At 37.5% G+C, this 15,576-nt stretch overlaps 1 protein-coding gene across 2 annotated transcripts in view; it reads left to right on the forward strand.

Annotated features, from left to right (window-relative positions):
* The first annotated feature begins 1,498 nt into the window (after window positions 1-1,498).
* Window positions 1,499-15,576, forward strand: part of LOC127978607 (collagen alpha-1(XIV) chain-like) — an 87,971-nt gene continuing 73,893 nt past the window's right edge. Inside the window, exons 1-5 of one of the 2 annotated variants that reach the window (XM_052583384.1) lie at window positions 1,499-1,693; window positions 3,198-3,263; window positions 13,448-13,603; window positions 13,697-13,816; window positions 13,927-14,091. In XM_052583384.1, the coding sequence (XP_052439344.1) occupies window positions 3,203-3,263; window positions 13,448-13,603; window positions 13,697-13,816; window positions 13,927-14,091 (502 nt within the window). In that variant the 5' untranslated portion in view covers window positions 1,499-1,693; window positions 3,198-3,202. The remainder of the gene's footprint in view (window positions 1,694-3,197; window positions 3,264-13,447; window positions 13,604-13,696; window positions 13,817-13,926; window positions 14,092-15,576) is intronic. The other variant, XM_052583386.1, reaches the window with a different exon arrangement.

Consider the following 15,576-nt stretch of genomic DNA (forward strand, 5'->3'; position numbering starts at 1 on the left):
GTGTGTGTGTGTGTGTGTGTGTGTGTGTGTGTGTGTGTGTGTGTTCACTGCTCTGTGTGTGTGCATTTCGGATGGGTTAAATGCAGAGCACAAATTCTGAGTATGGGTCACCATACTTGGCTGAATGTCACTTCACTTCACTTCACAAGAATGCAATCATGCTTGTGGCACCCATTTGGCCAGCAGCAGCCCTGCGAATCAGAGCCTGCATTACGTCGATTCTGGCAACTAACAGCACAATAAGATTATATTTTAAGCTTCTTTTGTGCCTCCAGTTCCTCATACATGTATTATAAAAGAGAACTGAGCTAACATGAGCTTCCATTTTTAGCTCATTGTAAAGTGTCAACATTTTCATAATGATTGCTGCTCTTATTGTGAACAAATCTTCCATGCATTTAGTGTTTTTATTTTTTATATAAATTTCTCTTTAATCAAAAATCTTATTTGCTCACTAGCAAAAAATGATAAACAGACCTGAGATCATGAATGGAGCTCATGGAGAGACTCTAGCGAGACACAAAGCTCATATCTGTGTCCCTTCAGTACAGAAGCAGTCATCAGTAGCACAGGTGTATTTGTAGCTAATACATTGTATGAGTCACAATTATACATTTCTCTTTCATGATGAAAATCATTGGGATATTAAATAAAGATCATGTTCCATAAAGATATTTTGTAAATTTATACAGTAAATATATAAAAACGTAAAATGTTGATTAGTAATTTGCTTTGCTAAGAACTAAATTTGGACATCTGTAAAGGTAATTTTATTAATATTTCAACTGTAAAAGTTGAAATGTTGACATACCAAGTGTAAATTGGCATAAATTTAGATTTTTATATACTAAATCATAATTAACGTAGAAATTATGATTCATAAAGTCATAATTACAAGATATTTTGTTTACCTTTTTTACTAAGAATTCAGAATTCCCATTTTTTTTATCTCATAATTGTGATTTAAAATATCAACTCAAACTAAAAATAATAAGCTGAATAAATTACCAGAAGTATTTATAAATCGACTTTGTTAGTCAGAATTTCGATTCATTATCACAATTTCGAGTTTTCAAGGTACAATTTCACATCATAATTATACCTTTTAAGTCATCATTCCGACGTTTCTGACTGTAAAGTGGTTCTGCAGACAGCTGTGTTGATGATGATGATGTGGCATGTGTATTATACTGATTTCTGTTGTGTCTTGTGAGATTCTTGTGGTTATATGTCTCCCACAAACAGGTTTTGAGGAAAGTGTAAGGATGAATTATTTGTATTTGCAGCCAACAGAATGATTTTAGTAAGCAACTGAGAAAAGCTGTTAATGAGTCAGTCAGAGGAATGTCATCTGTGTTTTAATATCTTCCTCATCCTTCATCTTCATCAGATGTAGCTCTTCATCACGCCCCATGCTTCCTTCGAGCCATTAATGCATTGTTCACTGCAGAACTGACCGAGTGAAGTCAAGAGGGTTGAGGAGAAAGTGAATAAGGACAGAGTCTGAGGCAACACATTCCTGTCCGTCAGCGCCACGGAATGAATGAGAGCCTTTGTGGAGTTTAATTAAAGAGCGGGAACTCATTCCGCGCGCGCGGCAAACACCGGTTCCCGCCCTCAGAGTGCGCGCGCTCTGGCTGCTCTGGCTTCATTCGTTCTCCTCAGATCATCTGTTCTTATTTTCTCACAGCAGGTGAGTGCGATATTATATGATTTATTAGAAGAACTGTATTAATTGAGCGACTGAAATAAGTAACACTCGGCTCGCCAGTAGACTTTGTGTAATTCTGAAACCAGTTTATTTGTTTGTACTTGTACTGAAGTGTGTAGATTTGTACTGATGATGTTCCTCATTTGCAGTGTTGGGAGTAACTATTTAACGTTAAATATAACGCAATTACGTCGTTTAATTAAAAAACAAATGTAACTGTTATATGTTTAAGTTAATGAAAAATGTGTCATTACAGTTAATTATGAAAATGCTAAGTATTACAAAGGGGTTTTAATCTGACTACTTTCATACACGGAAATATTTAATTGATTTCTTTCATTGGTTGCATTGATACACTGTAAAACCCCACAAATTAACTTAACTCAAACCGTTTGAGTAAACCGATTGCCTTGATTTAAACCATGTACATTAAAAAACTTTTAAATTAAGTAAATAAGTGATTAATTGAGTGATAATTGTGAATTAGTGACGAACAGCTGCTGTTAACAAACAGAATCACTGAAGAAAAGAGAAACAGAAATAAAGTCAGTCTGGTTATTAATAAGTGGAGCTGCTGATGCTGTTTGTGGGGTTGTTTAATCAGATCTTGAGAGATTTCATGTATTTTATTTCAGTTGATTTCATCTAAGGCTGTGTCTGAAGTCAGTTGTAGTAGTTCTTGTGTTTCTCTTTTCTTCAGTGATTCTGTTTGTTAGCAGCAGCTGTTCATCACTAATGCTCAATCAGCACTTAGTTAATCACTTAATTACTTAATTGCAATGTATATCTTCTTTCAGTGAACTCAACTGAATTAAGTTCAGAGTATTCATAACTGTTAGTTTTAAAACTTAAATGGTTTAAGGCAATCGGTTTCCTCCAACGGTTTAAGTTAACTTGTCGGGTTTCACAGTCAGTGTCTCAGGAGTTTAGGAAACGTGCTCATTCAGTAACTGTTTTATCTCCTATTTTGGGTTTATGTATATGCATTGTTTTTTTGTTTTTAAAGTAACTTTTTTGCCAAGGCATTGTTAGATGCCAGTGTTTCCATATGCAAATATTGGATTTTAAAAACAGTATCATAACTATTAAAATATGATTTATAGTCTATATTTAACTCAAACTAAACAGAGGCGCTAAAGTCAGGTTTTGTGGTGGCTGTACTTTTAAATAAATTTTTAATAATCTTAATTCAAGTGATGAAGGATCTTGACAGTAATCAGTGTTGAACCTGCCTGCTTTAAATGTTTTAAAATAAAACATTAGAAATGAAGAAAAGTACTCACTAACATTAATAAAGTAATTAAAAAAGTTACACTACTATTACATTTTAAATGTACAGCATCTTGTAATCTGTAACCTGTGTGTGTGTGTGTTTGTGTGCGTGCGTGTGCGTGTGTGTGCGTGTGTGTGTGTTTGTGTGTGTGTGTGTGCGTGTGTGCGTGTGTGTGTGCGTGTGTGTGTGCGTGCGTGTGTGTGTGTTGATCAGAGAGGATGCGGGTTCGAGTGCTGCTGATCCTGATCCTCACATCAGTATTAATCACACATGCTCAAGGTATGACTTCTGACTAGTGATTTCTCTTCTGTTAACTGTTTTTATCATTCGATCAAATGCTTGTTACATCATCAATTGTTGTGATGTTGTTTCTATTATTCTGTGAATCGTTCTGTCCATATTACATCATTAATACATCATTTTATTCATCTCCTTCATACTCAGAATTTCTAACAAGGCTTGTTTTATTTTAGCTCAACTGTTCGCTCAATAAACCTTTACTGTTTTCTGTGTTTGTTTTGGGAAATCTTGCATTCCTTCTCACTGCTTAACCCTCATGTGGTGTTCAAAACCCAATAACACCTGTGGTGTTCCCGGTCAAAAATGACCGGCCCATAAAAAAAAGCTCATAAATCACTCATTATACCATATTTTCACCCAATCTTGGATTCAATCTTTTTGTCAACTTGTTCTCTTTCAATAAGGACTGGTTTTATATTTCTGTTTGCATCTGATTAATCGTGGGCCTCATTTATCTGAGAGTAGGCATCTCATTTTTTGAGTAAAAAACAAATAATTTATGAGTAAATTTGGAAATATGAAAAAAAATTATGAAAAAAATGGCTACTGTTGATCAAACTAGTCTACTCTAATGTTTCACCAGGAATTTTGTTTTGAAACTTTTGTTTTGTAAAAAATATGGCACATAGTCACACTTGTGGTGTTCCCGGTCAAAAATGACCGGCCTGTAAAAAATAGCTTAGAAATCACTCATTATACCATATTTTCACCCAATCTTGGATTCAATCTTTTTGTCAACTTGTTCTCTTTCAATTAGGACTGGTTTTGCATTTAATTGTCAAACTATTTAATTGTAGGAGTCATTTATCCGAGCTTATGCACCTCAGTTTTTGAGTGAAAAAAGCATTATTTGTTAATAATTTTGTCAATATTGTGAAAAAGGTGAAAAAAAGTTTCATCTGTTGATCACACTAGCCTACTTTAATGTTTAACCAGGAATTTTTTTTTGAAATGCTTTTATTTTGTACAAAATGGCACAAAGTCACACTTGTGATGTTCCCGGTCAAAAATGGCCGGCCATTGAAAGTGAATGTAGAAGATTACAAAACACAGGGCTTTTATTTTGAAATGCTTTAATTTTCAGAAAAGGGGTGCACAGTAACACTTGTGCTGTTCCCTGACAAATCTGACCATTGTGACATACAAAAAATAAACACATTAACGCTGTCATATAGAGAACACAAATCAAACACTGTTCATTTTCTTTCAGTTTTCCAAATTATGAACTAACCAAAATAAGAAACTGTGACGGTCTCTGTGTGAACTCATGCAAGTGACTAACAAAAGCATTTTTAAGGTAACTTGCAATTGGTCATTTTGTGTCACTTATGCACATGACTGACAACAGTTTAATGTATGTGCCTTGCAAATGTGCACTCTGCATTTGAAACAGACAGTGCCTGTTTTCACATCTTTTGGGGCACACAAAGTGCATCTCTTTCGTTTCTCTCCTTTGCCTGTGCCAGCTGAAGGACCTGGTTCTGGTGTTTGTATGTCTCCCACAAATGTAGCAGAGGGCAGTGCTCTGGGTATATTTTGGCGCCTCTGTATCAGGGGGGTCACCATGGATTTCCCCAGCTCTTCTAGGAACAGCCTCCTCCTGAAGGTTTTCCTTGTGTAATACTCAAAAAAGTTTGTGTGTTTTAACGTGTGTGTGTCTGGGTAGCGTGTGTATAAATGTATCGATACATGCACAGGTCCAAGGGCTCGATGTTTGCAAGCACATGTGCTCATATGTGTACATGAAAATAATGAACATGCTCCTGAAAACTAAATTGTTCTGTTATTTTCAGTCTCTCCCATTCACTTTCAATGGTCGGCCATTGTGACCATTTTTGACCATGCCTACTCTCAGATAAATGAGGCCCACGATTAATCAGATGCAAACAGAAATATAAAGCCAGTCCTAATTGAAAGAGAACAAGTTGACAAAAAGATTGAATCCAAGATTGGGTGAAAATATGGTATAATGAGTGATTTCTAAGCTATTTTTTACAGGCCGGTCATTTTTGACCGGGAACACCACAAGTGTGACTATGTGCCATATTTTTTACAAAACAAAAGTTTCAAAACAAAATTCCTGGTGAAACATTAGAGTAGACTAGTGTGATCAACAGTAGCCATTTTTTTCATAATTTTTTTTTCATATTTCCAAATTTACTCATAAATTATTTGTTTTTTACTCAAAAAATGAGATACCTACTCTCAGATAAATGAGGCCCACGATTAATCAGATGCAAACAGAAATATAAAACCAGTCCTTATTGAAAGAGAACAAGTTGACAAAAAGATTGAATCCAAGATTGGGTGAAAATATGGTATAATGAGTGATTTATGAGCTATTTTTTATAGGCCGGTCATTTTTGACCGGGAACACCACAGGTGTAACAAGGTAACAAAACCCCCACAAAAAGGTAAGAAAATTTCCCAAATTTTTTTTAACTTTAGTTATACCCTTTGGGAACAAAGTCACTAAGTTTCAGTCCAAAGCGATAACATTAACTATTATTTTCGGGAAAAAGAAAATCTTCTCCGGGTCAAATTGACCCGAACACCACATGAGGGTTAAAGGGACGGTTCACCCAAAAACAGTGTCTGTTCACCACAGAAGAACACAGCAGAGGAAACAAACTCATACAGGTTTGGAAGAGCATGTGTGTGAGGAGCTGAAATTATTACAGCATTTTCAGTTTTGGGTGAACTGTCTCTTTAAGAACAAAACGTGGCTGGACTTGTTAGAAGTGCCATAGATCTTCTCCATTAGGTTATTTTCTGATCCTGTAAAGCATGTTAGTGTCTGTGGAGAGGTCAGTGTATCCAGCGACTCGTTCTGTTACTCTCATTTACTTGATTACATTATACTTACAAGACAGTAAATAGTTTTCACATTCGTTGTTCCATCTTTTGAATCTTACCGCTTTTAGAAGTTCATAAAGTTATGTTTAAGTTTAAGGGGTCATTTTGATAAAGACATTTTAATGATCATTCTAGTGAGTCATGTAACCATTAAATGAGTTTATGATGCAGATATTTATTAAAAATCCTGCAGTTCCTTCACAAAGCTCAGTTTGGGGAACCCTGATGCCATTCCACATTGAATACTTTTCTTCTCTGTATTTTTACATCTATATTCTACAAGATTATCATATTCAAATTAACAAGTTAGGTCAAAAGTGATCTAAAAGTCAGAATAGATCACCCTAGAAGGCCTAATGCTTCTGATTTAGTGTAATGTAAATCAGCAGTGGACCAGGGTTCATTAGTAGTCTGTCCAGCACTGAGTCAGATGTAAACATGTTGAGAATGGTTTGGTGTATTTGGGATGAGAGCGTGTGGATACTGTGTGGTGTTTGTTTGGGACTCGGCGTCTCCTCTCGTTCCATCTGTGTGACGCTCAGACTCTCTCCATCATCTCGTGATGATCCAGAGCTGATCTTCCTGAGCGACGTGTTCTCTGGTCGCTGAAGGCAGGAGACTGAGCTCCAACACGCTCGGCCTGAGCTCAACGGAGCGTTTCTCAGGGAGGAATCCCGTCTCTTCCTGCTTCTCGTCGTCTGTGATCATCGCAGGGAATGCTGGGAGTGTGAATCCGCAGGATAGAAGAGTCACTCTCAGTGTTATGCTGTATGATCAGCTACATCTAACCTGGGAAAGTGTGTGGGTGTAAGAGGTTTGACAGAAGATGGCTGGATGGATGTTAAAGAAAATGTAAATGCCTGATCATTCACTCAGTCCCAGGCCATCCATTCTTCAGTCAAACACAAATTAAGGTTTTGCAGGAAAACACTAGTTTTATTTCTAATCCAGTGCAGAAAGACCAGAAATCAAACTTGATTGAGAGCCATCGACCAGAAGATATCAAACTATATTCAATTCAATTAATTAATGATAATAAAAAAAAACATTAAATTGTACATTAAAAACAATAGAAATATTGGCCAGTTTTTCTTTTTTTGTGCTATTTCCCCTCACTGGAGTGGTGCTGTGTTTCTCTCGGGGTCAGAGGTCAGCAGGACATGATCTCACGGCTATAAACTAAACTTTCCTTTATAGACATGAAGTAAAGTGTTAGTGAGAGACCGCTGCTGTCTGCTCCGTAAGTGAGAGGACACGTGTGTGTTCATTTACTCAGCTTTCATCTAAACCAGTGCTTTATGACCTTCAGGAGAAGATGAAGAACCGTAGGAGATGTTTTCTGATTGAGAGTGATGTGATCTGTTCTGCAGGTTTCTTGCTCTTTATTCTCTCTTCTCTCTTTAAAGGTCTTAGATCAGAGCAGAAAGTCATGGCCTTTAATGTCGCATGAAGGGCAGTGTAAGATTGGGTTGTGTTGTACAACATCTGAACATTACTGAATCAATATACAAAACATTTACTGGAGATGCAAAGTGAAGACCGTGGAGGAACCTGAACAAAATAAAGGGAGGTTCAGCTTAAAACAAGGACAAAAGTCTGTTACTGGAAACAATCACTGCTTTTCCCTTTAAGCTCAGTAGATTGGCAGATATTTTCTTCTAGTTTTATCATAAATGCACTTCTTATGTCATCTTAAGACAGAAATACTGAGGAAGAACATGTGATCAGAAGGTTATTTACACACACTTTCTTTGGTTTGAAGCTGCATTATCAAAGTTAGATGTAGGACTAATGTATTCAATGTATTCTTTACTGGGTCTTAAAACGGTCTTAATTAACCCATTATCCTCTCATGACAGACCGCCGAGCAGCTTTAGAAAGTCATGATGATCATGTTTATAATGTCTTCATATTAAATCACATTTATCAGATTAGTGCTGGACGATAACAAAACTCTCTGAGTCAATACAGATTTATGCAGAACTGTATTATTGGACATATTGAATTAGGTGTTTGTTGAATGATTTTTCACCTGAGTTTCCTCTTCACTGGGACAGAAGTGTTGTTCCTGGCGTGGATCTCTGATTTAAACACCATGTGTCTCTCATAAATCAGCAGAAGTGGCTCATAAAACAGGTTACTCTCGGCGAGGGATGATTTGAGGGTCAGACAAGTGTGTGTTTGCTGTGACTGCGGTGTGTGTTAGTGTTTACTGGAGAATGTGCAGAACCCTGTGTGTCTTCCTGCTTCTTCTCATCTTCGTGTGTGTGTGTGTGTGTGTGTTTCCACAGCTTTCTGTTTGTGATGTAGTCTTGTGGGAGATGTGTATCTCAGCGTGAACGTGTCTGTCTGTTTCTGAATGTTGGGCAATGCTATATTTAGTTTCCAGTTTAAATGGTGGTTTGAAGCACAGCGACCGCAGAGGCTCTGCTAACGTGACATTAGCGCGGAGATTGAATGCTTGCGTGTGTGTGTGTGTGTGTGTGTGTGTGTGTGTGATTATGTGGCAGTCTGCTGAAGAGAGAGAGAAACGTGTCTGAGAATCTTCTTTCGTTGCGATATTGCTAAATTTTAATTCTCAGTATTATTGATAACGTTTAACTGATTCAAGACTTCAGTTTAAATTATTTCCAAGCGCAGCACAGTTCAGCATGATGTAAACCTACAACAGATTCACTTTTGAATATCTTTGCAGAAATGATGCATGAAATATGAAGGAGATATTGTAAATGCTGTTCTACTGGACTTTATATTCATTAGAGAAACCTGCAAAAATACTACTCTGCTGTTTTAATGTAAGAATAATAATAGTAAAAAAATGTGTGCATCAAATCAGAATGATTTGTGAAGGATCACGGGACTGGAGTAATCATGCTAAAAATCACAGGAATAAATTACCTTTTAAAATATATTCAAATAGAAAGTAGTTGTTTAAAATAGTAATAATATATCAGAATTTAACTGTATTTGCTGCACTGTAGATCAAATAAATGCAGGCTTGGTGAGCAGAAGAGACTTCTTTAAACAAAATTAAAAATCTTTTCTGTTCAAAAACTTTTGACTCACATATAATCATCATTACACTGTATGTTTGTGTGGCTTTGGATGATCCCTGAATTAAAGTCATCATCACACTGTTTGTAACACATCGTGACATTTCAGACTGGAAAAGGATTCTCATGTATCCTGCAAAAATGTATGTTACTTACTGCTAATTAATTAGGCAGGTGGTTTAAAAAAGAAAAAAGGTTAATCAAGGGAAGATCTTGCTATGAACTACACCTTTCCTAACACAACGCTGACCTTACACTGACCCCAGTGCTGACCCTTGACCTCTCTAAACCTCAAGGAAGATTCACACTGAAGACACAACTTGTCTTATTAACAGGTTGTTCAGAATGAAGCGATATGTCCATCTGAAACACTTCATGCTGAAGTTTGAGTTAAAATACTTATCGCAATGAAAAAAAAGTTATGTTTCTTCCAAACTTTTGATGTGATTAAGAGTTTAAGGTATTTATGAAACTATTGAACAGGCTTCATTCTGGACAAATTAAGGAAAAATGTATATGTCTAGAAAAATAATGTTAAAAAAACAAATGTGTTTATGAAACAAGTGAATGAATCTTAATTATATTCCAGTTTTAAATGTTAGATGTAAACCCTTCAGATTACAGATTACACAACATTTTTATTTAAAGTCAACCAGTTCAAAGGGAGCATAATTAGCTTAATAAGCTTTTTGGGTTAAATTAATTTACAGCATTAATATGAAATTCAAGTGGAATGACCTTTAGAGATCAGACTGTGCAGAAATGGAAATCTATGCTCCCAGTCAGGGCTTAATCTGTGGATCCTCCTCCTCCAGGAGCAGCGTTTCCGGACGGCAGACCGATATGTGCCGGGAAAGTTTATCCAAAATTCATCTCTATTATAATTCGTTATTATTATTTTAAATCAAAGGGTTTTATAAATATTTAACCAATGATAAGTATTTAAAGGAGCTTGTCAGTAAATCTTTATAATGCCACTGGATCCTCTGGTGAAACCTCGTCACTTCCCCGCGCCTCTGCTCAGACTGACACGCACACAGCCTGAGGACACTCTTACCAAAGCATAGCAAACACATAACTGTTAGAGTAGTACAGCATTTCTTTACTCAAACACTATGTCTGTGAAGGCTAATGTCTTTGTGTGTTTGAAGACTGGAAAAGTGAGTGTTTTTGCCATCTAGCCAATATTTGTACATTGTGAATATCCTGTGCACAAGCGCTTTATCGTTTATATCATGAGATATTGGCCAAGTGTACTAAACAACAAGAAAAACTAAGTGCCCATATTACAACAATAAACGTTATATCCTAACCTGTTATTGACACAGTTGACGACACAGTGTTGTTTAATTATAGATTTGTTCCCCTATTCTTTCTTTTCCCCCTGTATTTTAGTAGAGTGTGCCATGAAACGGTTTTATTTGTCAACACCCATCAGACATCATACTATTTGGTTGCTTAAACTCAACAAACTATGAAAAATAACTCTTATATAATACGAGTCCGCTTTATACTCAAGCTTTGGATGTGACTGAGGGCACATAGCCTAATACAGCATGTGGAGCGCACGAGTACCAGAAGGCAATGCAACAATTACCCGATTAGTTAAGTCAAGTAAGAGTTGTGTCAGCGGTCCCGATCTAAATGCGAGGGAGTCTTGTATCTCAGCGTGCAGCAGGTCGCTGATGAGAAGCGCTCCGAGAGAGTTTGAGCTCCAATGACTGATTGAATCTTGTTTGTGTGGATTTATTTTATTATTCAAACCTACAAACTATGTTGAATAAATGCAGGGATTTCCCTCATTACAAACATGGAAGCTGCGAGAATCATTAAAACCACAGAAATGTAGGACCTGATTAAATATAACTATTATACAGAAATTTGAAAAAAAAAATTCCACAACTTTTTCAAAACATTTTCATGACCTTACAACCTTACGACCTTACAACACAACTGATGCACGCTCTTAAAATCACTTACCTCTCCCTCCTGTAATCACATGCCGGATCCGTTCCCACGCTTTGTTCCAGGACCTCGCAATTTACAAATTAAGCGCTGCTCACAGTCAAGAAACACTGATGTTGTTAACATTAATAATTTGAGAACAAAGTTTAACAATAATAATGATTTGCAGGGTTAAATGTGACATGAGCTAATCGATCGTTAGATTAAATCACCATTGGTTGTGCGATTTATTGTAATGCTTTTTCCTCAGTGGGTCAGAACAAACGTGACAGACTTGTTCAGATGACATTATCTATATTCTAAGACACATTCATGGCCAAAAATATTGGCACTCTTGGTAAATATGTTCAGAAAAGTCAAAAAAAAATCCCCAAAATATATAATTTGACTCCAGCATGATTAAAAACATGAAATCATCCAGCTCTGGCTTCCTGTTTCACAGTAATATTCCACCATCAGGGCAATAATTAAGAATTTAATCAACATAAAATGTTAGAAAACTGTCTGGAAGTGTTTGTCTATATCGTCCTAATAGTTTGAGTGGCTAAAGACTCTCCAAAGATCACAGCTGGAGAACTGCAGAAAACAGTTGAGTCTCTGGTTCAGAAAACCTGTTAGAAATCTTATAATGGGCCATGTTTGGATCTTCCAACCGTACAATAACCCAAACACAAACCTCAAAACAACACAGCTATGCTATTCCAGTCCTCTGACCTGAACCCTACAGAAAATGAGAGGAGTGAACTGGAGAAGCTGTGAATCTGAAGGCTCTGGAGTGATTCGGGATGAAGGAATGGTGTCTGATCTCTAACATTAGATTCATCCACGCTGGAGCCGAGCCGATGCACAACTCACTCAAGGAAGATATCTACACACACAGCTGCTTTTCAGACAGAGATGGTGACAAAGAGGCAAAACCTAGACTGCAGCCTTAAATATATTTATTTATATAATATAAAATCTAAGGACCCACTTTATATTAAGTGGCCTTAACTACTATGTACTTACATTTTAATTAATAATTCAGTACAATGTACTTGTTGTGTACATACATGTTTTTACATTGTACTTATATTTAAAAAAAAAACGACATGTAATTACATCTGTATTTAATTTCTGTAATTACATTTATAATTACACTGTTGACCCATACTTTACACCTTAACCCACCCTTAAACTTACCCATACCTCCAACCCTCTCCCTAACCTCACCCCTATCCCACCTCAATAGCAGCAAAAGTGTTTTACAATACAATATGAACACAATAAGTACATTGTACTTATTTTTATATGTAAGTACATAGTAGTTAAGGCCACCTAATATAAAGTGGGACCAAATATAATAATATAAATACATATATACATGTAAATATTTTCAAAATATATACTGTATGTCTGTATTTTTACATTCATGATAAATAAACACTGCACAGACAAATATTATGCAAACAAAAACTTTTATTTTGGATGCGATTAATCACAATTAATTGTTTTAGTATTCACTTTCAGAGTGTGTTTCTCCCAGCTGCTGAACGATACAAACACTGACAGCCAATCAGAATCCAGCTCCAGCAATTAAAGACATACGACAAAACTGCTGCACTTACAATAAACACTATGTTATCGTCTGCTGAGGTGAACACTGTTGTAGTTTTCATTATAGTTATTGTTCTTGGTGTAAAACAGCCTTAACATTGTCTCAACCCTGGCCCTTGCATGACCCTGACCTTTGACCCTTCACTCCACGACTAGGTTACGGGTGACGTAGCAGAATGTGTGATGGTTCTTTCACTCGTTTTGCAAACAGCTTGTCTTTCACAGACAGCACAAGGCTGTCACAGACTTCTAAAATCACACGTTCCTACTGCGTATAGACTTGACAGAGCATGGCATTATGGGTAAAAGCAGAGCTAGGCATCTGGGACAGTAAGACACATTCAGAGCTGAACGTGTTACAGCAGAACACACATGTGATGTCATGCTATTCTATACGCTGTTGTCTCCTGTGTTTAATGCTGTTCTGTTTCTCTGCAGCCGAGAGCGTCTTTCATCCGTTTCAGAGGTGCCTCAGGTCTTCATGAATCAGACACAGTAGTGTTGTAGCAGAAACATCGGACAGTCCAAAACTGAAATAAAGACGTTCACAAGCACTCTGAGTGTTTGTGTCATTCATCCTTTGACCTGAGCGTGAACTTTCAGATGCTGCCCTTGTCCTTGTATTTATTCTGTCGTAAGCACCAATCTGCTGTCGTTTCATCCGGTGTTTGTCCTGTCTGTCTGTCTCTTTAGTGGACGTGTTCACATGTAGAACTCCAGCCATCGCCGATATCGTGATCCTGGTGGATGGGTCATGGAGCATCGGAAGAATGAATTTCCGTTCGGTGCGGATGTTTCTGGAAAGTCTCATCAGGGCCTTTGCGGTTGGATCTGAACACACACGTGTTGGTGCGTCTGCAGTCTTTTGTTTGCTTGTTTGTTTCCTGTGTGTTTATGCTGTGCATTGGAGTGTTAATTGTGTGTGTGTGTGTGTGTGTTCAGGTTTGGCACAGTACAGCGGGGATCCGCGGATTGAGTGGCATCTAAAAACACACAGCACTAAAGAAGACGTGATCCAAGCTGTGAAGAATCTGCCTTATAAAGGAGGAAACACATTAACAGGTTCATAGACACACACACACACACTCACACACACAACCTCACTCATACACTCACATAAACTTAGTCATATATACATTGACACAAACTACATGATTTGTGTGTGTTTCCAGGTCTGGCTCTGACGTATATTCTGAAGAAGAGCTTCAAAGCTGAGTCTGGATCCAGACCTGATGTTCCTAAGATTGGGATTCTGATCACGGATGGGAAATCACAGGACGATGTTATTTCTCCTGCTCAGCAACTCAGAGATGCTGGGATCGAGCTGTTTGCTATCGGTAACAGAACAAAACCAGCTCTAACTTAAATACAGTCTTGTAAATATTAACCGTTCCTCTTCAGGACACTGTCAGAAACCACACACTAATTCTCGGCCTTTGACTCAGTTTTCAATTTCATAAAACAGTTTTTACAAAACACACCACACAATTCTCTATTTAACACTAAAAATCTAATTAATATTATGGCAATATTTCCATGTTTACTTCTGAGATGTGTTTGTGATATTTTGAATACAGTGCTTCATTTTGCAAGAGTTGAGGCATTTTGAATTTTGTTTGCAGTTCTTGGATTCGTGTGGAAAGTTTTTAAAAAAAGAGGCAAAGTTTTGAAAGTACAGGTCCTTCTCAAAAAATTAGCATATTGCGATAAAAGCTCATTATTTTCCATAATGTAATGATAAAAATTAAACTTTCATATATTTTAGATTAATTGCACACCAACTGAAATATTTCAGGTCTTTTATTGTTTTAATACTGATGATTTTGGCATACAGCTCATGAAAACCCAAAATTCCTATCTCAAAAAATTAGCATATCATGAAAAGGTTCTCTAAACGAGCTATTAACCTAATCATCTGAATCAACTAATTAACTCTAAACACCTGCAAAAGATTCCTGAGGCTTTTAAAAACTCCCAGCCTGGTTCATTACTCAAAACCGCAATCAGGGGTAAGACTGCTGACCTGACTGCTGTCCAGAAGGCCATCATTGACCCCCTCAAGCGAGAGGGTAAGACAAAGAAAGAAATTTCTGGACGAATAGGCTGTTCCCAGAGTGCTGTATCAAGGCACCTCAGTGGGAAGTCTGTGGGAAGGAAAAAGTGTGGCAAAAAACACTGCACATCGAGAAGAGGTGACCGGACCCTGAGGAAGATTGTGGAGAAGGACCGATTCCAGACCTTGGGCGACCTGCGGAAGCAGTGGACTGAGTCTGGAGTAGAAACATCCAGAGCCACCGTGCACAGGCGTGTGCAGGAAATGGGCTACAGAGAAGCAGCACTGGACTGTTTTATGTCATTCGGAAATCAAGGTGCCAGAGTCTGGAGGAAGACTGGGGAGAAGGAAATGCCAAAATGCCTGAAGTCCAGTGTCAAGTACCCACAGTCAGTGATGGTCTGGGGTGACATGTCAGCTGCTGGTGTTGGTCCACTGTGTTTTATCAAGGGCAGGGTCAATGCAGCTAGCTATCAGGAGATTTTGGAGCACTTCATGCTTCCATCTGCTGAAAAGCTTTATGGAGATGAAGATTTAGTGTTTCAGCACGACCTGCACCTGCTCACAGTGCCAAAACCACTGGTAAATGCTTTACTGACCCCATAGAGAATCTTGGGCCTCCATAACACCTCAGCAGTGCCACAGGCTGATTGCCTCCATGCCACGCCGCATTGAAGCTGTCATTTCTGCAAAAGGATTCCCGACCAAGTATTGAGTGCATAACTGAACATAATTATTTGAAGGTTGACTTTTTTTTTAAATAAAAAAC

The sequence above is a fragment of the Carassius gibelio genome, chromosome B19 (genome assembly GCF_023724105.1).
Source record: "Carassius gibelio isolate Cgi1373 ecotype wild population from Czech Republic chromosome B19, carGib1.2-hapl.c, whole genome shotgun sequence".
Lineage (NCBI taxonomy): Eukaryota > Metazoa > Chordata > Actinopteri > Cypriniformes > Cyprinidae > Carassius > Carassius gibelio.